Here is a 26261-nt window from a genome sequence, read left to right on the forward strand (position 1 = left end):
ACTGATCCATCTGATTTTTTATAAAATATAGGTTATACAGTTTGCAGTCACATAACTGATTCATGAAATATTTATTATGTAGTCATTTTTTCTTAAATAAAAACTGTTTTTGGTTAATAAATGATTATAAAAATTGGTGACAGTCATCTTACGGTGACTGACTTTTCCATGACACGCTTGCATCAGCACCATGGTCAACAATTATATTGTACTGTGTAAAAAATAAACTGCTGTATAAAAATATTCTACTATATTTGTTAAAAGAAATGGTACTGGATTATGCACACAGTGTCAAAGTCAAGTCTTTTAGGCTCTTTGTGATAGGCAATTTTCTATATTTCTGACAATTTATTGACTAATATAATCAATATACCAATTGAAATGAATGATTAAATAAGAATTTGCAAACCTATATCATTGTTGCCTGTTCTATTCTTACTTAAACTGTCATTTGATTATCAAAATTGGTGGCGATTCATCATCAACTGCTTCTATCAATACCGTCAATAATAATATTGTTGTACAGGCTACATACAATAAACTGCTAATTTAAAATATATGAAAAGAAAAAAAGGCAAGATTATATTGTATTTCAGGTATCTGGAGGTTTAAGATCTAACTACAAGCTGACAAAAAAGTTCCAACAATACTGAACACAAATGCACTCAGCTGATTTGATTTGTTCATATCTGCCTCTGAATCTGACAGAATTATGGAAATAAAAGAAGGTGTGGAGGCTGAGGGTCACAGGGTTTGGGGTTTAATACCAACTTTGGTAAAAGGTTAACAAAATACTGCATTAAGAAACTGTCTTACCAAAAGAATAATGCAACTGTGTTACTCCATAACTCTGTGAGTTCCCGTCATTTTGACAACCACCGGCAGCTCAGCGGCGATTAGTTCATGACATCAAAGTCAGTCATTCAGAAAGGCACCTAAGAGGGCAGTGCAGCGAGAAGGACACACCACCTCCGCATCTCGTCAGCAAACCGCTGGATCCTGCTGTGCGTGGTGTAGCATAAAAATCTGTGAATATGCTTCAGTAGAAAACACAAAGGTCCTTTAGCAGAGATGAATGAATCGAGTGAGAGTCGGAATTGTGAATTATGACTGGGATGTGTGTTTCTATCTAAAAGCAGTCGGTGCAGAGGGAAAGGCCTCAGGTGAGGAGCGTGTCTCTTAAAAAAGGAGGTAGAGTTGTTGGCCTGTTTCTCAGATTGCCTGCCTCTCCTGTTGCTCTGTCCTGATGGACTGGGCCTCTGGGGACTCTGATGTGGGCGGGAGGCTGTTATCGACACCATCGAGGCTTTTCCGGCACACTGGGCAGGTATCGTGCTGCGAGACGAGAGAAAACGAGTAAATCAGGAGGCAGCAACAGCATCTGTTAGGAGGCTGTGACCTGACAAAACATCAGCATTTGGTAACAAAACTGTCTCTGAATCCAGATGTCAGACACTAAAAAAAAAAAAAAAAAAAAAACTTCTTGATAACACAACTTGAAACCCCTCATTCCTACTGACCAGCTCCAGCCAAGGCACTATGCATTCACTGTGGAAGTAATGGAGGCAGGGAAGTTTCCTGACAGACTCCCCTAATGAATACTCCTCCCTGCAAACTGGACACTCCAGTCTGCAATCTGGAAGAGAAGAAATGCAAGAAAGAAAAGAAACAGAAAGTATCAGAGAGCGTGTGATGATTCATTAGACCTCAAATGTACAAGACAGGCCTACAGGCTATTAGAGTGTAACACAGAGCTACACTTGTACTGTAGCCCTCAATAAATCACGTTTTAACAGTAATAAGTCACTAAAATGTATAACTAATACTATGAGCTGAGTGACACCATTCATTTGTCTATAGCCCCTTCATGAACTGCTGCCTTTGTAGAAGCAGTTTGCATCCAAGCCAAAAAGCATTTAATTACAATGTACTAATGTGGCTCATAACTGTGTCCTTCATGGATAAGTGGCCTAATCTTTACCATAAAGAGGAGGAAAGGAGGGATTGAAGGAGGAAGAGGGGAGATGGGAAGGAACAAAGAGAGGAGGGAAGAAAAGATAGAAGGAAAGAAAGAATACAAGAGGAAAGGAAGGTTAGAATGAGGTAAAGAAAAGGTATGAGAGGGACTAAATAGATGGAAGGAGGAAAATGAAGATGAGGAAATGAGGAAAGACAGCAGAAGAAAAAATAGAGGGAGAAAAGGAAAAAATAGGGAAGGATAAGACAGAATAGGGGAAGGAAAGAAGATAAGAGGAGGAATAGTAGAAGGCAAAAAGAAAAGAAAGGAAAGGCATCATAAGGAAAGTCAGGAAAAGGAATGAAGACAGCAAGGAGGAGTGAGGAAACCCAAGATAGGAGGATGGAAAGACAAGATGTAGAAGAAGAAAAAACACATAAACTGTAGAAAATAAATGTTTAATAGTTGTTACCTGTATTTTTTGGTAAGTAATGTGTTTATAGATCTTTTTTCTCTTGTTAAACTACAGATAATAGCCAGTAAAATTTAAAAAAAGTATGAAAATACATGTTGACTAACAAAAGAAAATGCCATTATTTGAAACAAAAATATGTATATTAAAGACTGATGAATGGTAAATCATTTTACAACTTGTGAAATTTTACAGATTTGCTTTGTTTTGATTAGTTACAGATAAAAAAGGATATTCATTTACATGTTGACTATTTAAAAAAAGGCCAAAACTGTGAATAATGTCCACATCAAAATCTGTATTTTTATGAATGTTATTATTTTTTGACCACATTTGACTGTAAAATTACTTGAAAGTTTTTCTGTTTTTAAACCAGTAAATTAAAGTATTCACAGATTTGTCTAGTAAAATCAAAGAATAAAGTATTAATGTTCACGTGGACTGTAAAAAAAAAAAAAAAAAAAAAAAGTAATAAAACTAAATTATAACAAAAATCTACATTTTTACAATTTGTAATGTGTTCTTTAACCCTCGTGTCGTCCTACGGGTCAAATGGACCCGTTTTAAAGTTTGAAAATGTGGGAAAAAGTATATATTTTCACAGTGAAAACTTCCACATTTTCATCATTTTTGAGAAATTTTTTGGTGGAAAAAAAGAAATGCTTAAAAAAAATGTTTCTTTAAGAACATTCAGAAAAAAATCAACCAAAATTCAGCAAATCTCGCTGGATTTTGGTTGATTTTTTTCCGAATGTTCTTGAAGAAAATATTAGAACTTTTACTGATATATATAGAATCATTTCAGACATTTTTAGGATTTTTTGGAAGATTTTTACTCGTTTTTATTCATTTTCTGAAAATATTTACAATTTTTATTTTTTTAATTTTTATTTCTTGCCAAATTTGGGGATTTAAAAAAAAAAACTTTTAAGGGAAACTTTTAAGGAATTTTCTTCCTGAAGATTTTGTAAATTTTTATAAATTGGGGGAATTTTTTGCTGAATTTTTGGATTTTTTTCAGACAAGGGAATAATATTTTTTGGTGCCGTAAATGAGGACAGCGGGAGGGTTAATGATGCGTGACAATAAAATGATACCATTTTACTGTATTTAAATCAGCTTAGAATATTATATTTTACAGATATTCCACTGCAGCCACATTTTCACTGTTTGTTCTAGTTTTAAAGGTGGAGAAAATTGAGTAGGCAGAGGGAGGAAACCACAGGAGAACTGAGAGAAAGACAGGTCAGGGGAAATAAAGTAGTAGGGAGGGTCAGAAAATATGACAAAGACAGTAAAGATAAGAGGAGCACAGCAGGACTGTGTGTATCTCTTACTGTAAAGCAGTTAAATATATATAAATACAAATTGCAACGTCATAAGCCCCATTTACTCCCAACATGAGACGTATTAGAGCAATCATGTGATGCCATGCTGGAATTACCACCTGTCTGTTCTTGAGAGATGCAAACTGTTGGCAGGGATGAGATCATTTCCCTTTTAGCTGGGGGAGGACCTGTGTTCTCCAACTGTCCTAATAACTAGATGAGTAGGAGAGAAAACAAGTGGAGGAATTCTAATGAATGAACAATAGCATGCAAACTGAACAGAAGTAACAGATTTGGTAGTAAACACAGAGAAAGATGTGGGTGTCAGGCAGGGGAGAGATGATGTTTCATTACAAAAGGCTGAGGAAGAGGAAGAGGAAGTGATGCTCAAACTAATAAAGCTGTCACTGAGCTTCATATTCAGCAGCTCTGGTATTACTGACCTCCGTGATGACAGCGTCAAGACCTCCCTGACCCCACGCATAATCCCCTGGGTTCGAGTGCAACTGCAGCATGCTGGATCTGAGAGGAGAAGCGAAAGACAGCAGAAGGGAGAGAAAAAGGAGAGCGAGACGGGGAGGATGTCACGCGACGTTAAATGAAGTCAAAAGCAAATGATGCGAAACGAAAATTAAAAAGCGTTTACAGTGCAGCTGGTGCAGCACCGGGGTTTCCGTTGTTGGCAAACAGGCCGGCCAAGAACTGCTGCACAATCCTTGAAAGAGCAAGAACACACAGCGACGACGTCCGTGTGAGGCTTTACAGCATATTTAACAGCTTCAAAGCACATCATGCCGTTATTTCAGTTACTTTGAATTATGAAATCTACTGATGTATGAGGCTGCTCTCTTAGTCAGAATGACTACAGACACAGATGCTGAGGAGTGTCATACAGTCAATACCAGAGGTTTTAAACATGAGGCCCGCGGGCCAAATGCGGCCCTCCAGAGGGTCCAATCCGGCCCGCTGGACGACTTTGTAAAGTGTAAAAATGACAGAGAAGACTTTAACTGCTATTTGTAAATGCGTAAAACTATAAATTTAACCCTCCTGTTGTCCTCATTTACGGGCACCAAAAAATATTGTTTCCTTGTCTGAAAAAAATTCAAAAATTCAGCAAAAAAATTCCCCAAATTTCTGAAAATTTGCAAAACCTTCAGGAAGAAAATTCCAATAATTCCTTAAAAGCTTCCCTTAGAAGTTTTTTTTTTTTTTTTTTTAAATTCTCCAAATTCGGCAAGAAAATTCTTGTAAATATTTTCAAAAAATGAGTAAAAATCTTCCAAAAAATCCTAAAAATATCTAAAGTGATTCCATATATATCAGTAAAACTTCTAATATTTTCTTTAAGAACATTCAGAAAAAAAATCAACCAAAATTCGCTGGATTTTGGTTGATTTTTTTGTGAATGTTCTTAAGAAACATTTTTAACATTTATTTATTCCACCAAAAGATGTTCAAAGATTTCCCAAAAATGTTGAAAATGTGGCCATCAGAAGTTTCACTGTGAAAACATTTTTTTTCCCCCACATTTTCAAACTTTAAATTGGGTCAGTTTTGACCCGCAGGACGACACCAGGGTTAAAATAATTCCTGAACCTGAACTAAAATTAATTTGACACCCCTGGTCTATACAGTACACTTAATACAGAGATGAAGAATACTGACTTTGAGTAGTAAATATCAGGTGATTAGAGAGGGATCTACACCTGTGATCACCATTCCACTGTACAGTAACATATTACTCAAGAGCTGGTGAAACATTACATGTGCAGAAGGTTAAGAGTTACAGGAGTCACTGGAAACTTAAGACTGCCATCATATACATGGACTTGACAAGTATATAATTTTTACTTTTTTACAACTGTAAATGTAGTTTCTATCTGGCAGTATTGAAGCAATTCCCTTATTGTTGCTGTTCTTAGAATTTACATATTAATCTGTTCTCACAAACAGTGCTGTTAAGGTGTTAAATAGCTTCTATGGTGAGACAGAAAACTGTGGCAGTGATGTTTCTGTGTACCATGTCCACACACCCTTCCACTACAGGCCTCTGCTCAGGCCTGGACGACCTCTCCTGTTCAGGGTTGGAAGAAGTCACTGGTTCTCTGGCCTCTGCAGCGCCTGGCGAGGCTGAAGAAGGACCACTCTGACTAGCAGATACCTGCTCGCTGTCGTCCGGGTCGAACTCGGAGGAGGGCGGATGCGACAGCAGAGCAGAGCCCTCCATAAACAGCAGCTGCCATAACTTGGACAGAGACCAGAGAAGCAAAGTGTCAAACAAAGCCTTAGAGAAGGAGGAACGCTCTTATTAAAATGCCATTTGTAAGGACATACTTCAGAGAACAATGAGTTTGAGTCGTCGCTGGGCGCTGATGCTGTGCTGTCCTGCAGGAGACTAGAAGGAAAAGAAAAATCTGTCAGTGGTGGAAAATGAAGAGCGAGTATTTTTAAAATTTTGAATGGAATTTTTAACCACTGTCTTTCCAGGCATTTATGAATCAGAGAGAAAATTTTCTCTACTTACAATAAAAAGAACAATACATTTAAGCACCAAAGCTGAACTGTACCTGGAGTCTTCTGCCACCTCCTCAATGAAGCCAGAGTCACATCTGGGGCAAATGAAATCCTAAAGGAAAGAAAAGAAAATCCTCACCCCACAACAAAAATTTCTCATTTCATTTCATATCCATGAGCATTAACGTGCTGCTATAACAGCTTTTATTTTTGTGGGAAAGCTGCCCACAAGATTGTAGAACCGAGTGTCAGTGGTTTGCTCCCTTTTATCCACAACATATTGGTGAGGTTGGGTACAGATGTTGGACCATTAATATTAACTTTTCAGAACTAATTTATCCTCCAGACTGTGGAAGGACTATCTGACCAAGAAGGAGAATGATGGAGTGCTGCATCAGATGATCTGGCCTCCACAGTCACCTGACCTAAACCCAGTTCAGATGGTTTGCAATGAGATGGACCACGGAGTGACGGCAAAAGGACCAACAAGTGCTCAGCATCTCTGGAACTCCTTCAAGACTGTTGGAAACCATTTCAGGTTCTACCTCATGAAGCTCATCCAGAGAATGCCAAGAGTGTGCAAAGCAGTAATCAAAGCAAAGGGTGACTATTTTGAAGAAATACTAACATGTTTCTACTTATTTCAATTTTTTGTTCACTGCATAATTCCATCTGTGTTCATTCGTAGTTTTGATGCCTTCAGTGAGAATCTACAATGTAAATAGTCATGAAAATAAAGATTATATGAGAAGGTGTGTCCAAATATTTGACTGGTAGTGACATTGTACCATAAAAAAAAACTTTTCAGCTGTGCAGCAAATGCAGTCCAGAAGCTGATTTCACTGTGAGCTCAGTGTTACATCTCTTGGAGAAATCAATTCCCACTGAGAGAAGTAAAAGTTTAAAAGTTATATCCTTCAGCTGGGCTGCACAGAGAGAAAATATGGAGGAAAGATATGCAATGTTGAATTTAATAAAGGTTACTGGACAGAATCTAACAAGCCTATGGTCACTGCCATGCTGACAATTAAAAAGGCTTTTCCCAAACTTTTGCCATAATGTTGGAAGTACCCTACGCCCTTGTGTGCTACAGCATTAATATTACCTTTTCAGAACTATGACATGTAGTCACAGGCACACAAACCGTCCTTTGTGACCAAAGTTATATCACAATGTCAAATAAATAATCTCAAAACAGCAGTACACTGAAATATGTGGACAGGGACATATTGGAGGAACCTTTTCAAGTATTTTCAGATTCTACATTTTTAAACGGATTTTAAATTGATCTTTCAGTAAGATAAAGGTTTTAATATTTGTCCACCAATTTGACTGTTAGTGTTTAGAAAAGTGGACATTTACACTTTTAGATTTGCAATTAAATTTTCCATGTGAACATTCAAATCTGCACAACATTTTCTGATGAAGCTTAGTCGCGTGGTGCACGCAAAAGATGCACTTTTGCGTAATTTGTGCGTAACTGTGCCATGACGTGTTAGCCGCGCACCAAATGCGCTCTAGTAGTCGCTTCAACCGTGAAAAAAGTGTTTCATCTCCTGGAAAAATAAACTCCCAACAAAAGATAACTAAAAGTTTACTCTTTGAGCTGCACAGAGAGGAAAAGGAGGACGATACGAACTGAACCAGAGGGTCTAAACGCACCTATGTGACGCTCCGTGGCATGCAGCAGTTTGTAAAACCGTGGTGGCGCATGTGGTGACACCCACACAGCCCCTCTTACGTTTCTCACACGCAGCTGACAGTAGACAACTGGACACCAAGTCGCCAACAGTGGAGCTTCTAAATATGGCACCGTGGCTCGCCAGACTTCACTCCCTCACTCCAATCTAAGAGTTTAGCGCATTGCTGTGCGCACAGGAGCAACCACCGAGTCACAGTTACAATGTGTGCTTTTGTGATCCCAGTAATGTTACAGCAAAACAAAACAAAACAAAAAATATGAATAAGTCAGTTAGACCTGCATGTTTTTTGTTTTTGGAAATAAAACCAGTCTGAAAGTGTTAATCCATCGCTCCATGGGGGTTTTTACGCAGGGCCAGCATAGTAAAAGAGCTCTCCAAAGCGACTCACCGGGAGTTTGGGGTTAGTCTCACATTTACAGCAGTGACAGAAAAACCGGTGTTGTGGTGTCTCCGCAGCCTCCGCCATCTTCACGGTGAAGCGCAGCGTCCTGACGTCGGCGCTGAAGCCCATAAAAGTCTGCGAGCCTCTGACATGTCACAACACCGGACCAAAAACCCACGACACGGGGACCAGACACAATCCCTACACCGTTGCTTTTAGAAATAAAGTGCACACATGAGGTTATTTTTAAACCGGTTACACAATCAGCTCTTTTCAAACTGGCATATTCAGCAACTCGATATGTCCTCTTACGGTCGCTGTTACGAAGATCAAATTTAAAAAAAAAAAAAAAAAAAAAAAAAAAAAAAAAAAACGAAAAAAAAAACGTTTAGCAACAAATTGACAGCCTGACACCAACATGCAGTATCCTTCTCCTGTGTTGGGTGTCGCCAGAGAATAAAAAATTGTAAAGGGTGATGCTTCTAGCTTTTAACAAGACACTTCTGGCTTAAAATGTACTGAATATAATGTAGACAGTACGAATAAACCCTAATATCTAGCAGCGTTAGCTTAGCTTCAGTGCTAACTTTACACACAGCTGTTTCCTAGCAACTTCAGGAGTCAGTTACTGAGGGTGGCAGTTACTATGAATATATTAGGATGTTATATTCAATTAAACATTAATTTAGAGTAAACCAGGCTAAGAGAACGATGTCTATTTAAAAAAAATACATAAATATGTTTGAAAATTTTTTTAGATTTGCACAAGTATGCTAAAGTGTACACGTTTGAAATACCCTCTTAATTTTAGACAGTTAATAGAAAAGTACATGTACAAATTTTAAAAAGGGTATCTACAACTCACTTCGAGCAATATAAACTTAAAACTTATACAGAAAATTAACTACATTCTCACCTTTTCATGCTGCTTTGCCTTTAACTGCAACATAAATGTTAAATAACACATAGAAAATACTTTTCAGTCATCTTATTAAACAGTTACATTACTGCAAATACATTTTCTATTGAGGGGTTTTGAACAAAAGTTCTGACTTTACCATCACGGATTTTAAAAAAAGTATTTTATACAATTTTTTATAAACATTTTAGCAGGGATGTTTAACTGACCGTAGCAAAGAAGCTAGCTAATAAGTTAGCTTGCTAATTCTGCAACGGTATAATATACATGTAGCTAATCAGTTAGCTTGCTAATTCTGCAACGGTATAATATACATGTAGCTAATAAGTTAGCTAGCTAATGGTACAACGGTATAATATACATGTAGCTAATAAGTTAGCTAGCTAATGGTGCAACGGTATAATACACATGTAGCTAATAAGTTAGCTAGCTAATGGTACAACGGTATAATACACATGTAGCTAATAAGTTAGCTAGTTAATGGTGCAACGGTATAATACACATGTAGCTAAAAGTTAGCTTGCTAATGGTGCAACGGTATAATATAGCAAAAAATAATTTGCTTTACATTATGTCAGCTTAGTTAGATCTTTAGACATACTTTTTTTTAACTGCTGGTTACCTATTATATTACTGTATTAGATAATTATGTACACAATATATCAGCAATTTAACAATAACAAACCTGGAGTATTAAAAATCACTGATGTCAGTTGCTGCCATTTCCCAAGTCTTAGATTTTCATATCATACAGAAAAGGTTTTATTTGTTCAAAGAATAACCTTGCTAAACTTGTTAAAAAATATATAATATATGCATAAAAAATGTAAAACAAAAAATCTAACAAAAACATATTTTAAACTGTCAGATACTATATCATCTTACCTCAGAAGTATTATTCAAGATTTTCCTCACACCAGTGAAATGATGTCAGTGCTACTGAAAGATTAGTAAGGCCACAATCATCCAAGAAAAGACTGAAATAAAAACTGACTACATCTAATGGTCCAGTTTACCCTAATAATAAAACACATCTGAATTAATCTCACATGAATAAATATGGTGTTTACTATCTAGTCAGTAAGACAATGCCAAAACAACAGCAGCAGACTGTGAAAGCATGGCAATATATTTTTATTAAAACCAAGACAGTGACCTGTAATAATCATAATAACCACAAGCAGCAGTAACAGAACAGTAACAGATACCAGAACCAAAACAACACATGGTCATAATCTTTACAGTATGAGAGGGTTTTTGGCAACACAGTAAATAGGCATTCTCATTTGTAACAATAACAAAACAACTTGTTAGTTTTATGCTTAGGCAACAACAACAAAAAAAAGGAAGTGCTGGCTAAAGTTGAGCCTCTTAGTTATCGATCAAATGTTACAATGGCAACATTTTAGTGTTCAGACCCACTCTTGCATTTTGCTTTAAATGTGGCCTCTCAGAAACACAATAAACATGGTAAACATCCAGGCTAGCACTACATCCCACTTGGCACACAGCTTCTCTTTTCATATAAAAAGCATGTTCCCTGCATTCACTGACACTCTGTACAGCTGCATCAAACTTCATGCAGCTTCAGCATCTTGTTTTTATTCACATCTTCTTTCTGTTTCCTCAATTGACACGCATGATTTCTTAGTTGACTCCTGATTTGGCAACGTAGCTAACTGGTCCTGTACACGTCTCAAAAATTAGACAACCCCACATCTGTCTCATGCAGTGCCCTGAAGTTTTAGCAAATTCAATTCACCTGTGGGGAAATAAATACGAAACTGATCCTCTATCAACCCATGGAGACCCTTCACCTCCTCCACGTCTTACCCTGCCAGCCCTGTTGCTTCCTCTCTAACGGGGTGCGGTGAAGGCCCCCTGGGCAGCGTTGGCAGCAGCCTGGCGTACGGCCTGATTGGACATGACTCCGGTGGCGAACTCAGCCTGGGCCTTCTGGAAGCTGGCATCGGTTTGCCTGTACAGACTGTGGATCTGAAGCGGGGAAGAGCAGCGACATGTGATACCTGCAGCAATTCATCATCACATTATGTGCCAATGTACGGGTGAAAACGATCCCCACAACCTGATATTGTGGCTATTCTTCAGGGTGCTCGTTATCGACACACTGCCTCATGGTAGGTGGACCATCTGGGCAACGCGCTGAGAGTATTTGCATGGGCCAGGTCGATTCATAACGTCCCATTCATTTTTAGCCGTACTAATAGCATTTACAAAGCAAATCCATATTCAGGTTATTATTTGAGGCTTGGCTTTAGGTTTTTGTAGTTTTGTGTTTTTACCTATATTTTCAAATACAACCCATATTATCATCCATGTTTTACATATATTCTCAGGTGGAGCAGGGTAAACAGTGAGCAAAACTGAAGTGCAGTTTGCTTCTGGTAGTCAAATTCATGCCACTAATGTTTGAAGGTGTGACTGAAAGGCACAAGTGTTTCCATGTGTACTAGTATTCCAGTCATGATTGAGTGTTTTTGCATTATCTTGACTATGTTTATCACGTGTAAATATTATATCCTCATTTCAGAAACCAGAAGCTTGTATAGGAGGTCCTCAACTTACGTCAGAGTTCCGTTCCTATGGATCAGCGCAAGTCAATTTCCGTTGCAAGTCGGGACTCCGCGAAAATGTAAACAAAGCCGTTACATGCATCATGATATTGATGAGTTCTTCATAAAAGTCATGAATACCAACGACTTTCATGTATGTATGAGTCATTTTACAAGAACAGAATATTGTAACGGACTGATATTGTTATTGATGTTGATGTTTCAATGTTTATTGTTCAGTTCCAGATTTACCTAATGTCAGTGAACGTGCCATGTTCAGTTAGCTCACCTCTGATTGGCTGAGAGTCAGCAGTGGAGAGAGCTGGGAACGGTGGCTAATTCTGGAGCTAAGTTATGGGGTTTTTCTAGTTATTCTGGCGTTGGCTACGGTCCACAGTAGCCTGTGTGAAGGTTCAATAAACCAGCAGAGAACCAGATAAAGTCTCACTCATTCATCACAGAGGGTCGCTACAATATGTTGACCTGTTTTTACAATTGGACCCATGTTGGTGGGTGTTTCTTCCTGTTCCCAGCGTTTTATTATATCTAATTTCACTTCCATGGAGATGCCATCAGAAGAGTCTGATTTATGCTTGGGAGCCATAATGAAGTACAAAAATTTAGTGAATGTAGCACAATCCAAGGTGGCGTACAACCGGAGAATGTAAACAAAGCCGTCTTATAGCGCAGCGTGATGATCTATTCGTCCGCTCCGCTCATCAACTCGTTCCATGTAACCAGTTCCAACGTAACAATGAAACACAGTAGGTCGATGACGTCGTAAACCGAGGACCCCTATACTATGAAACAAGGTCAACATATCCAGGATGTGTTCTAGTTATCTGACTTACTGATTAGTCCTTCCCTTCTTAGTTGGACTTAAACGGGTATGTCATATAGACTAACATGCATTTTCAACATTGTCTTTGACTATGCTGGGACTTCGGCTCAGGTGCAGCAGGGTAAACCGAACCCCAGTTTGTCATATCAATGCTACTGGCATCTGAATGTGTGGTTGAGAGGCAAAAGTGTTTTCACATGTACTAGTATCCCAGTCAGGAGTTTACATACTTAGTATACGTTTTTGTTATCTGGCTTTACTAAACCCAATAACCAGAGTCACACTAAATGGCCACACAAGGCTAACTGTGTTGACAGTTTCTGAATCTTGTAGAAAGGGGCAGCCTTGGGACCAAACACAAACAGGGACATGTGTAGACCTGCAAGTTTCTCACATGAAGAACAAGCTAGAATCTTAAACGAATAGAAGGAGGTTAAAAATATAATACAGGCAAAACCAACGCTGAACCTACAGCCAAATCCAGGGAGGAAAGCTGGCAACAAAATGCATAAGTTCATAGGTTTATCGGTATCATTAATTCACAAATAGATCGGACAAATTACAAATGTGCATTCAATTAAATGTCTATTTTTATGACACATAAGAGAATTTTAGCTTTATTTTCAACACTATAACCCTGATGGTGTTATTAAGTGATGGGAAGAAGCAAAAAACAAAGTAGAAAGTGGCCTTACTGCAATTCTTACAAGGCTTGAATGCTTTAATCAATCTTAGTTTTATTATAATTATACCGATATAAAGCCTACAGAACAACTGCTGGGTTAAAAAAAAAGACAAAATTTGGCACCAATCTCCATGCAATCCTCTAGGAATGGAAATAGGCATTGTTTTTATAGGTGTACAGAATAAGTTGGTATGTCAGTGTAACCCGGTAAGATGTGAACCACCACTGTAACCCTGAAAATCCCACCTGAAGTTACCTCACTAGCCCCAAATTCTGCTAAATAATACAGGCCTCTGGATAAGCATTCAAACCTTGTTTTGAAAAACCTGGATACTATAGCTGGAGGAGCAGAAACCAAGACACTGTGGCCTGTAAATATATCTCCTCTGAGACCAACAAGCAGGTAAACACACTCAGTGACTCTATGTAAGTGTTAATGCTCAGAGGACTTTGTTTTTAATGGTCCAACTCTGAGTATCCTCTTAATTAGTCCATACAGGAATAACGTGACTGACACCTTGTCAAAAGCATGAGCCTTAATTCGAACGAGCACCTGAGCATTTCCCCTGAGTGTAAACGCATTTATTCACCTTCTTCAGCATGACAACCCCCATGGCGGTTTGGGCAGTAAAGAGGATGGCATTTATCATCATGATCGCACCAACGGGGACGCTGGTCTTCAGAGCAGCCAGGCTCACAATCCAACCACTGAGGGGAAGAGACAGCGAGACAGGACAAGAAAACCAAGAGAGAGAGATTTAAAACATGATAAGCAAGAAGTCAATTAATATTCTAATTTGCACTTGGAATTAAAAAGGAATCAGTGTCTGAATAAGTTATCCTGATAATGGTATTTACACCTGGCTGGGAATTATGCGCTCATTATCTTTTGTTCTGTCGGCATTGTGCTTAAATTAGAACACTGGATTTAGTTGACAACATTTGCCATCATCTGAAAAAAAAAGTTTTCCTGACTTATTTATCTTAAGCAGACTTGTGCATTAATAATAGCTGCAGTTTAATGAGGTACTACAGCATCAGGGCTTTGCTTACTGGGACACTTAAGTGGAACAAAGCCATTGTTAATAGCATTAGTTACACCTTTGCTTTTTCTGCTATGACAAGACTACCATTAAAAAGGCTCATGGTTGCATTGAGCATTAGCAGGAGATTTTTCCTCATCCAGATTGTTTGGGTCAATATGGAACTGTGGGACTTTATGTGTCATAGTTGATATTTTTGCTGTTTTCAGGCCTAAAATCAACATGGCCGCCTATAACCAAACACCACATGGTATTTTTACACAAATATTCTTCTAAAATATTGTATACACAATTGAGTGAAATTGAAATTGAAAGTTATTTCTAAAGATATTGTAGTAAACCTGTTGACATGCCATAAATCCACATTTAACTCATACACTACTTTATATTAAATAACTCAGAAAGCCTTGGAGTCTGGCCAGTCTTTTCTTCAGGAGGAAATGACATGATATTTATAATTAACACACTTCCTTGAGAGGTATTTTGTAACGAGTAACTTAGTTGAAAGTGATTTCTTGGACACAGATACAATTTGTTATTTTCCATACAAAATTTGATATATTGGCAAAAAAGAAATATTGGTCATGATTATCTCAACTTAATAAAACGAACGCAATCATAACTATTTTTGAATAAGCTCATTTTTTTTTTTTTTTTTATTGTTTAGCTAATTAGAAGGTGGTTGTTATTAAATTGGGACGGTTATTTAGTTGAAATTTCAGTGATATCCAGTCATTTTTTATTAATAAGTGATTGTTTCTATGAAAAATAATGATGGAATTTGTAAAGACATGATCAAAATGAAAGTAAAAAACATTAGGTTTTTTTATTTTTAATAAAAAGTGTATACAAGATATATCCCATGGACTTCGAAAGTCCCTCAATTATATATTGACCTGTTTAAAATGCAGGTTTCAACAAGAAAAACACCTCTCGAACACAGGAACAGTTTGTTTATTAGTCCTACCTGAACCCCCATCCAGGAATGCCGATGGTCATTATAACATAAACACACACTTGGGCAAAGAAAACGAAGAAGAAGACGAAGAAGTTGAAGGAGCTGTCACTCCTAGAAGCAGGAAACAGTTTAGTGTACACAAAGTCAAAATAAAAAACAGAACTTTAAAACAGCGAGAGAAAGCTGAAATTTCACACAGGCTTTTTTTTTTCTCCACACCTGAAGGCTTTGTACACGGGTCGATACCAGCAGACGAAGGAGCAGGGAGTGAAGAGCAGCGCCCAGAGGATGGCGAGGCCGAGGCCGACACCACCGGAGGGATCCACACAGAACCTCGCCAGGGAGGACATCAGGTTGAAGAGCATCGTGCCAGTGGAGACTAGATAAAGACAGATAAAAAAAACAAAGAGGAGACACAGAAACAAAGAGATGAATGAACAAAAGGGGGAAAGCAGTGCAGTTTGAGTTCAGGGATAAAACTCTGAATCCAAGCCACCCTCCCCCCGCATTTGGAAAAAAAAGGCAGTTTGTCAGGATTTTGGCTGATGCAATATGAAGTCATTTATTACTGCTTCCCTTTGCCTGCTGCTAGGCTCTTTTTAGTTGTTCCAGGCTCAAGACTTAAGAAGATGTCAAACCCATTTTTATTTAGAACCTGCTTTTTATGATCAAATTTTTATTTTACTTTTCAAAACTGCAGTTTTAATTTAATATGAGTGTAAACCCTCAGCCTCTTCATAAATCTGTGTTCAGAAATGTCAGTAGTCTTGTTTATCCACATGTAGAATGGCTTTCATCAACTGCCCAACAAAGGGCTCTTGTTTGCCCCTCTGTGTTCAACAGTTCTACCCTTGCTGGTTTTATTTATGAACCTTACAATGCCTCTTCATTTTGTCAACAAAGTCAATATGTTTGAGAAGAAAGATAGTTTGAAAATGCTGAGAAACTAAAACATACAATGCTGAAACATTATGCTTATATCTTCAGTTTTAAAGGCCAGAATCTTGTTTTTACTTTAATTATAAGTATATAAGCATTCAGCAGTAAAATGAAATATAGCATGTACTTGTTACAGTTTTTTACTATAGTTATATACTATATTTAATTTTCTAAAGTAAAATATAGGCCAAAAAAATAATAATTAACCCTCCTGTTGTCCTGCAGGTCAAAATTGACCCAGTTTAAAGTTTGAAAATGTGGAGAAAAAAAATTTTTCAAAGTGAAATTTTTGATGTCCACATTTTCAACATTTTTGGGAAATTTTTGAACATTTTTTGGTGGATAAAAAGAAATGCTAAAAATGTATCTTAAGAAAATTCACCAAAAAAAATCAACAAAAATCCAGCGAATTTCACTGGATTTTGGTTGATTTTTATGTGAATGTTCTTAAAGAAAATATTAGAAGTTTTACTGATATATATGTAATCACTTCAGATATTTTTAGGATTTTTTTGGAAGATTTGTACTCATTTTTTTGAAAATATTTACAATAATTTTCTTGCAAATTTGGAGGATTTTTTTAAAATAAAACTTTTAAGGGAAACTTAAGGAATTATTGGAATTTTCTTCCTGAAGGTTTTGCAAATTTTCAGAAGTTTGGGGATTTTTTTTGCTCAATTTTTGGATTTGGATTTTTTTCAGACAAGGAAACAATTTTTTTTTGGTGCCCGTAAATGAGGACAACAGGAGGGTTAAATTTTGGTTTCTGTTTATTTTTAAGTTCTGTTCACCGGCATTCATTTTATGTCTCACTTTCTCTCTCTATCATCTTCAAAATCAGTATCAAGGCTTATTTTGTCAAAACATAAACTGTTGTTTGTGAACCTGACATGATTTTACACCTTTTTTTATCTGTTTTCCCAGCATGCTGTGTAAGTGACAATGTGTGCAAAACTATTCTGTTTTATTGTATGGGTTATTGCTTTAACAACAGTTAATTTACTCGCAGTGAAATGAGCTGGTTATTGTGTAGATGCCCCGACTAAGTGCCCCAAACTCCTCGACCTAACAGTGAAGTGTGAGAGTCTTTGAACAAACATTCAAGCTGTTAGGCCAGACGGTTCAGTAGAAGTCACACAGACATGAATCAGCTCTTACTGCCTTTCACCGGCAAGTCTTAAGTATGAACACGTGGAGATTTTAGAGTCAGCAAAGCTTCAGTTCGATCACATAAACCGCCAAGTTTCATCGTCACACCACACACAAAACCCCCTAAACAGCAAGAGCACTTCAGTAAGACGCTATTTTATCATGTCGTAAAAGTGATGGTGGGAAATTACAGGAACTCACACATCCAGAAGTAGTACATGATGGTGACGGTACGCTGGAACCGCTGGGTGATTTCCACACTGATGTCCTGGTAGAAGCAGGGGCCCACCGGGCAGAACGAAGGCAGCGGGGGCCAGTTATTCTGACGGGCTGAAGAAGAGAATGAAGAGGCAAACGTTACTGAAAGTGGTTTCTTCTACTACAAAAACTCGGTGTCTTTGGATAGTCCTCTATTCAAACCAGTCCTGTCATGTCTAATTCCAAGAAACCTGCACAGATTACTATTGTTTTAAATGTATGATGATTAAATTTTTGAATATTTGCACTTTTCTTCCTCTATTCTATTACAGATGTATCACGAGACAATTCTGATTAAGGTTTTATTTTTAAAAACATACAACGCATGAATACGTAACCCACCGATGTATACAGGCACGGCTCCAGACTGAAACTTCTTTTTGAGAGTGTGAGTTGAAATTTCAACTGGTCGCATTCATGTGAGTGAATGATGATCATTAAGCTGTATTGGTGTCGCTCCATCACTTTTATAACTTCGGTGTCCCTGCCTGGTTTGTAAAACAAGCTGTTTAGCTGATGGGATCTGTAGCTGATTATTGAAAAAGAAAATGAGGGAAGAGGAGGTAGACAAAGAGAGGCACAGACACACCTGATGATCCGAGGGCAGGTGGAGGCAAGAAGATACTGAGCCAGTGAAGGGAAAAAAGAAATTCATTCACTTACAATGGCAGAAGTAGGCCCACAAAATTGAATGAACATTAATCACAATGATAAATTTAGCTTCGTATCATTACATGAACATTATCTACTGCGGTATTTAGCTTTAAAAGCAGTACAAAAATATGTTAATCATGAGGTACAGATAAGAGGAGGGGCTGATTATTTAATCTTAGTTTATTTATATTATTTATTTTCTATGTTGTTTGTGAATATGTACATAAATAACTATGGGAGAGGGGTACTGAGTGGCTGATAGTCAAAATGGAAAGGGGGTAGGAGTAAATAAGCTTATGCTTCGTCCTACTCCTTTTCGGATATGTAGGGTTGTTATTTATCGCTTTGTTTTGTTATGTTTTATTTTTTGTTTTGTTGTTGTTTTGAATATTTTGATTTGTTTTTGTGGCTTTTTTCTCCCTCACATGTCCGAAATAAAACATTCACTCATTCATTTACGCTTAAAAAATACGGTCTTCTCGTGAAATGCTAAGCGCACCTAATGCACTATTTTTTCTGCTCATAGAAAAGACCTCATGTAGAAAAAAATCACTCATTAGAACACCCTAGTTTACTTTTTTCAAGGCCTTTTTGGGTCACACACCTGTCAGAGCACACCACAGCCACCCAGCAGTAGCTACCGCAGCCTGCACTGTGGGGAGTTCAGGAAACATCGGTAAATGTGGCGTCTATTGGTGAGCAGATGTTCAGCAAGCGATGTGTTTTGACTGTGATGTGGTGGGAGGTGTGACCAAATGAGAAAGTTGGTTTAACCGGTGCTACCAGTGCAGTCTGGAGCCCTGATAAGGTGGCAGTAACTCTGTAGCTATTGTTATTAACTGAATGTTGCAGTAAATGTCCCTTTAATTTTTCACATTACACATACTGTTTTACACAAATCTATAACTGTACATAGTAGTCAAACACTCATTTTCCTTCAAATCCTTTTTTTTTGTAGGGTTCTTATGCCAAAGAACCCTCAAAGTAGGAGGAGAAAAAACAAATGTGTGCATATACTTGGCCAACAAAGCCTAATAAACTTAGCCGTAGATATGGACAAAAAAGGTTGGAACAGGAACATTTTTGCCACTAGAGCTTTAGAAGATTTCACCTAAATATCTTTTCAACTACTGCTCTTAAATCTACATCCACCTCCCCCTCCATCTCTTACAGGCTCCAGCTCCCAGGCTGTGTGATTCAAGCTCCCGTTCTCTCCTCTCCAGCTCCCGGGCTTTCTTCTCTAGCTCCTCCTGCTTCCTCAGGAGTTCTGCCGTGGTAGCATTCACCGCAGTCTAACACAGTGAAACAAAGGGTGAAAGAAAGAAAAAAAAAGCTCTCTGTGGGTCATAAATAATGAAAAGGGTTATGTAAAAAGCTTAGTATCATGAGAGATTCACAGAGGGGACGCTTTCAAAATGGGTGAATATATTGCATGCATCAGCATTTATATCTAGCAGACGTCTCATTGTAGTTAAAGGTCCAAAAGTAGGCATATTATTGGTTTGGGTGAGTTATTCAGAGAAGTACGTTGAGGTGGATACCATGAAGATGTTTGTCCTGCTGATTATTGTTTGTAAAGGTTAAGCACCAAACTATACAAACTGGGTAGATTCTAGCCATAAAAACATCGCTTTCTGATGCTCAAGATCCAACAACATTATGAGTACGATCCCATTTCACTTGATATGTTGATGATATGATGTTAGCGTGTGATGATGGTGCAGTAATGAGTGCTTTCACATTACATCATGCATACCTGGGAATTGTAGGAGCCATAGTTGCGAGGCTCTGTAGGTGTTGTCCTGCTGGGTGGAGTCTGTGCAGGCACAGGTGGAGCAGAGGGAGAGGTGGCTTCATATGGCGGTGGAGGCTGGAACATATTTAAAAAGAAACACACATCATGCACCAGTCTGACCAATAATGTGGCAGCAAGAAAAATGACACATACGAGACGGAGTTCACTGACATTCAGTGTTTGCACAAGGTTGAAAACAGCACATCAAAAATACTGAATAGAAAAAAAGTCCGAGAATTAAAAAATTTGAGAGACATCACACCAAACAACCAGGCAGCTAAAAGTGAAATAAAACAAGAGAGAATATCTAAAATAAACAAGACATAATACAGAATATATAGAAATTAGTGGAAAGCATAAGTAATTGATAAATATGCTTGAAAAAAAACTTTAAAAACTTGAGTAAATGCATTTAATTACTTTCATTGTCGATTTTCTGTTGATTAATCAGCTACTAAATCACAGAGTGACATAATCTGGGGAAAACACCAATAATGCACATCAGATAACAGTTTCTCCCTACTTGTAATTCATAAATCATTTGACTATTATGTCCCAGAACAACCACTAATGACCACTGATTGTCCGTAACAGTTTAAGATCAGTCTCAGTACCAGAACAAGACCACGGTGAGTCAGCAGTACGTTGGTTAGACTAGGGGGGCGCCCCACCATTAGCTGGAAATAACTGTAGAAATGACTACGTGACTGGAAAATCTTTCACAATGACAGATCAACACAGATTACTTGAGATTCAAACATCCTAAACGAGTACATGTCTAGTTTCTGTTGCTGCAGCGTTGGCAAATATCAGCGGCTGACAGGAAGCACATGAGGTCCCGAGTTGTTTCCAAGCAACAAGTGATAGAGCTCATAACTTCGACTCAACATGTTTCCCAGCAACCCTCAGCTCTATAGCATTCAACTGAGATGTACAGTCCCAGACAATAGCCTTGTCGCTTAAGGACAGAGTGATTTAAAATGACATATAACTTTATTTCTACTCAATCACTCGTTACAATAAATGGTTCATTTTAATGTTAAGGGCTTTTACATTAATAGCTGGGTGCAAAATGAAACCGTCCTAAAGTGTCCTGATGTCCACAGCTTAGTAAAGACCATAACGTCTGTTTCTGCAAGGACTAAAGTATGGTCTCGTCTTTAAATGATTCAACCAAGATACCAACCTAAGATGAAGAAGGAGGCTTGGAAAATGAAACTGAAGAAACTTGATGAACTCTGGAGTCCTGCTAGACTGCTTTCTTTGCCATTTCAGATGACTTCATGAATGATTTATTTGAATCATTGGCGAGGCATTTGGATGGAGTCATACACCATATTAATTCTTTTTTGCAAGGCACCATGATTTTATTTTCTGATGCTAGTGTAGTATGTTTATGTATTCAAAATAAAATATTTCTACATTATTTTTGGATGCGACAAGACTTTTGTCCAAGCAAAATCTGTCCTTTCTGTCCTAATTTAATGATAAAACTCAATGAATGATACAAAACTTTATTTTGGTCTAATAAGCATAATATAGATAGCTTTGCATTTCATATCAGCCATTTCTGATTCCAATTTATCAACTACAAGTCAAGTTGTTATTTGTTGTTCCTGCAACTTGGATAAGCAACAAGACTTTTGTCAGGGGCTGTATATCATGGTTTTCTTCACATTTTAAGACACAATGGCTGCGTAGGTCACGTGATATTTAGTCTTGATATGGAGGCAAAGTAGACAACAGTCCTGGTGGCCCAAAACTCTGAGGCAGCTCAATCCTAAATCTGTGCCAACAGGTTTGGACTGTTTCGATTAAAAAAAAAAAAAAAAAAGTGCCATGAAGCTGTTTCATAACCTAATCTTGAGATCTTGGCAAGACAGGTTTTCATTTCTGCTTTCAGACGTCTGAATGACTGCACACATTTTTTGATTTGCTCAGCGATTTAAGTAGAATAAATAAGTGAAGTGAAACAAAATGGCGAGTCAGCCTGATTATAAGGTGACTACAGCGACTTACAGAAGGTAACTACACAGACTAGTTTATTTCAGGCTCACTGAGATGAAACTTTATATGACATATTTTATTTGACCCAGTTTAAGGTGTGTGTTTACTGCTTTAGTTTTTATAGCAGATGATGTTCCCTAGGAAGCAGGCTGATGGATTGGAAGCATAATAAAGCAAGTCTTGGAATAAATTTCAAATGAAATGGCAAGTCAGCCTGAATATGTGTCTTATGCTACTTTATACTTTCACATCTCTATTGTACTTTCTACTCCACCACAGGTATCTGACAGCTTTAGCAAATTTCGCTGGATTTTGGTTGATTTTTATGTGAATGTTCTTAAAGAAAATATTAGAAGTTTTACTGATATATATATGTAATCACTCTAGATATTTTTAGCATTTTTTGGAAGATTTCTACTCATTTTTTGAAAATATTTACAAGAATTTTCTTGCCAAATTTGGGGATTTTTTAAAAATAAAACTTTTAAGGAAAACTTTTAAGGAATTATTGAAATTTTCTTCCTGAAGGTTTTGCAAATTTTCTGAAATTTTGGGAATTTTTTTGCTGAATTTTTGGATTTTTTTCAGACAAGGAAACAATATTTTTTGGTGCCTGTAAATGAGGACAACCGGAGGGTTAAATAAATGATGAACAAAAAATAAAACTTGAAACAGAGTGTTTTCAGTGCTTTACTGGCAGGATCTGAATACTTCTTCCACCACTGACAGCATCTTTCAATATCAGACTGTTAACACTAATGCATAATTTATAAACGGCATTTTACTGTTCCATCTTGTGGATTGTAGGTTAGCTGAGTCTAGTCATGCCCAACCAGAAAACCTTCTAAAGGAGGAATACACATGAGATAAATCTTCTCTAATCATTGCTATTTTGTGATGCGTGATGGTCATTTTTCATCATTTTTGCAAGCTTGATTACTCTGCTATTTAGAATTACCCCATTGATGCACTCAGGCACAATTCTGTCTGATAAAAACTGTATAAAATACACAGGAAATTGAACAAGGGATCAAAGGTAATAACCTATAGAATAATATGAGGTGACCTATAGGATCAACAACTTGATTTAAGGCGATTGACGTTGACGGATGCAACCTGCATGATATTCTGGAATGTCTTCAACTAACAACTGCACGGAAATACCTCAGTGAGGGGAAAGAGAGTATTTTTTTTTATTCACAGACTGCATCTTTCAATATTAGACTGTTAACACTGATGCATAATGTATAAACGGCATTTTACTGTTCCATCTTGTGGGTTGTAGGTTAGCTGAGTCTAGTCATGCCCAAACGAAAAACCTTCTAATAGAGGAATACACAGGATAAGATAATTATTGAATCAGGAAATAAGAAAAGAGTTCTGAAAAAATTAAATTTTATAGTTAGAGCTCTTCTCTAATTGTTGTTATTTTGTGATGTGTGACTGTTGATTATTTTATTATTTAGAATTACCCCATTGACACACTCGGATACAATTCTGTCTAATAAAAATTGTACAAAATACACAGAAAATTGGAGAAAAGGGGGGTTGAGGAGCCATTTTTTAAACCAAGGGACATATATTTTGTGGCTTGCAAAAGAAAACAGCCAAATAAGGCTTGCCAAATCAGTAACTTCTTTCAAATAACTTCTTAAAACCCCCTTTTATCGATCTGTCTTCAAGTAAAGTTCTCATTTCTCTTTTATCACTCTTAGCCACTTTGTGTGATGTCGTCTTTTTAACCAGCTTTAAATCAGCTATCCATTCTGTACATTTTTATGTTCAAAGCACTTTGTGAATGTTCTTCTTAAAGGTGCTATACAAATAAAGTTATTATTAAATATTTCTCACCCCGGTTGTATTGTCAAATGGGTTGTACAGGTCTAGTGTGGCATAGCCTGTGTTGCTGCTGTGTTGAGTCACTGCAGGGTCCTAGCAGGCAAAACAAACACAAATACAGTTATTCATTTGGTACAGTGATGCATTTGTAATGGCCTAGTGGAACATTAAATCCTCATTTAGCCAAAACGAATGACTTTTATTGATGTGGTCATTGCTAACAGGAGCTACAAGTGGGCAAAGATTAAGGAGGCCCAGAAAAAAAAAATTCTCAGGTCACATGAGCAACAACACGCCTGCTATTACAGAGAACCGTGACTTTTGTTCATCTGCACTGCACAGATGTTGTTAGCTTAAAATTAGCTCAACATTTCTTATCATCACTCACCTGGAAAGGGTTCTGGTCGTCCATCGGCTCTGGAAAGCTTGTGTACTTTGACATACCACTGGCAGCGAAACGTTAAAAAGCCGCCACTTGCTGCTGCTAACGTTGGAGACAGATATTAACCGATCAGCTGCTCTTTCTACCGGATTTAACGCTGCGTTCGCTCCGTTTTCAGAGACGTGTTGTCGGTTTGTTGTCAGCCTGCTAGCTACCCGCCCCTCCGGAGCTCATCTCTCTGCAGCTCAGAAAAAAAAACGGCCGGAAGGTTCAGGCTGGCAGCTGTGCGACCGGGAGGGTTTTTCTTCTCCGGCAGCGACGGTCAAAGTCAGGTTTTGAGCCGTATTTGGTCGCCGGAGAGCCGGACGGATTCGCTGCTTAGTCCCGCAGAAAAACAACCGTTAAACAGGAAGTCCGAGGCTGAGGAGGAGGTCATGTGACTGCTGCTGCGGCAGACGGGCACGTGGGGCCTTGAACCCGTAGACATAAACACGACTATGCTTGAACCTGCCACACTTAGCTGATGGAGTTTTAATCCTCCTTTCGTCCTGCGGGTCAAAATTGACCCGTTTAAAGTTTGAAAATGTGTGGAAAAAATATTTTCACAGTGAAACTTCTGATGTATACATTTTCAACATTTTTGGCAAATTTTTGAAATTTTTTTGGTGGAAAAAAGAAATGTTAAAAATGTTGCAATGGTAATTAAAAGGTAATTATACCCTCCTCCAGTAGATGTCGCTCTTGTATATTGTTGACTTCAGTGCTGCAACTCAGTTAATGTACGTCTTTATATTAAATGACATTGCAGTGGATTTTAAAATTAATCCTAAAATTCGCTCATTCTTGCTCCAATAAAGTTTCCTTGATTTAATATTGTATCACAGTGACAGTCACAGCTCTTGTCTCCTTTAATTCCACTTCCTGTGCATAATAATCTTCTGCAGAATAACATGAACTGATTTTTTTCATTCCTCTTTATCATACCTGACCCTGCAGCACTAGGCTGAAGGATTACACCAGCAGTTTAGTTCACATTTCATGGCCTAATGCCCTCGTATGATCCAGCAGGGTCTCTCTTTTCCTACAAGTCACATGGGGTCACATGGGTGAGGGCGGTCATATGATTTCAATACAAACAGGCCAAACTGTCTCACAGACACACTGTACACACTCTGAGCTGCTTCCTCCTTCTGTACTGTTATTTATGAGCACATCTCAGGCACAAGTAAACTATTATTATTAGAATGCATGAATAGGCAACTGGCAATAAATACTTCGTGTTTTAACTGAGGTTTAATGTTATGTAACTATAGCATTTATATGCATCAGGGGAAGTAACATGGTGTAGCAGTCACAAGACAATAGATTAGAAGTTATCATCATCTTACTCCAATTTGTCTGACAGCAATGTTCCCTCTAATTTTCCATGAGTCTGAGCAAACACACAAACTCCCTGAGCGTCCCTTGGACCACTGTGAGCAACATCAGACATGTGCACTGTGGTCACACCAGCATCACATCCATTCAAGTTACATGGTTCATTAAAAGAATCAAATTACAGCATTTACATTTCTGTTAAAACACTTTGTCAACAGGAGCCAGTTGAAGGCTGCAGTGATTTTAGTGACACTACAATGTATAAGAGTGAAGTTATTGAATATTTGTCTCTCTTTACTGTTGCAGCGGTTTTGCAAATTGCAGACGGACCCTGTTCACTCCATAGACACCAATGTTATTCCTGTAGCTTGAAAGACAGCTACTTTTGATAAAACTGGGCTTGTAGCACATTGTCTGCCTTGCAACAATGGGAAAGAGGCACCGTTTATGTTTTGACAACCTATATCTAATGAGTTATTGATG

The 26261-nt window shown here is 37.8% G+C and overlaps 2 protein-coding genes across 4 annotated transcripts; both read right to left on the reverse strand.

Annotated features, from left to right (window-relative positions):
- Window positions 1–744: 744 nt before the first annotated feature.
- rnf115b (ring finger protein 115b) lies at window positions 745–8594 on the reverse strand. Of its 3 annotated transcripts, none has more exons than XM_035949530.2 (9): window positions 8366–8588; window positions 6328–6386; window positions 6095–6155; window positions 5794–6005; window positions 4404–4472; window positions 4201–4279; window positions 3874–3970; window positions 1521–1636; window positions 745–1335 (listed from the first exon to the last, which is right to left on the reverse strand). In XM_035949530.2, exons 1-9 carry the CDS (start codon window positions 8486–8488, stop codon window positions 1213–1215), a joined length of 939 nt encoding a protein of 312 aa, XP_035805423.1. In that variant the 5' UTR covers window positions 8489–8588; the 3' UTR covers window positions 745–1212. The 3 variants fall into 3 exon arrangements, with proteins under 3 accessions (XP_035805423.1, XP_023129022.1, XP_035805424.1); XM_023273254.3 differs by having other exon boundaries at window positions 3877–3970; window positions 8366–8583; XM_035949531.2 differs by lacking the exon at window positions 4404–4472 and having other exon boundaries at window positions 8366–8594.
- A 1795-nt stretch (window positions 8595–10389) lies between these two features.
- On the reverse strand, window positions 10390–24860 carry scamp3 (secretory carrier membrane protein 3). The gene is made up of 9 exons (XM_023273209.3): window positions 24408–24860; window positions 24032–24112; window positions 20135–20248; window positions 19550–19670; window positions 17668–17796; window positions 15598–15757; window positions 15388–15489; window positions 13968–14085; window positions 10390–11273 (listed from the first exon to the last, which is right to left on the reverse strand). Exons 1-9 carry the CDS (start codon window positions 24459–24461, stop codon window positions 11136–11138), a joined length of 1017 nt encoding a protein of 338 aa, XP_023128977.1. The 5' UTR covers window positions 24462–24860; the 3' UTR covers window positions 10390–11135.
- Between the last annotated feature and the right edge of the window lie 1401 nt (window positions 24861–26261).

Source organism: Amphiprion ocellaris, chromosome 15 (genome assembly GCF_022539595.1).
Source record: "Amphiprion ocellaris isolate individual 3 ecotype Okinawa chromosome 15, ASM2253959v1, whole genome shotgun sequence".
Classification (NCBI taxonomy): Eukaryota; Metazoa; Chordata; class Actinopteri; family Pomacentridae; genus Amphiprion; species Amphiprion ocellaris.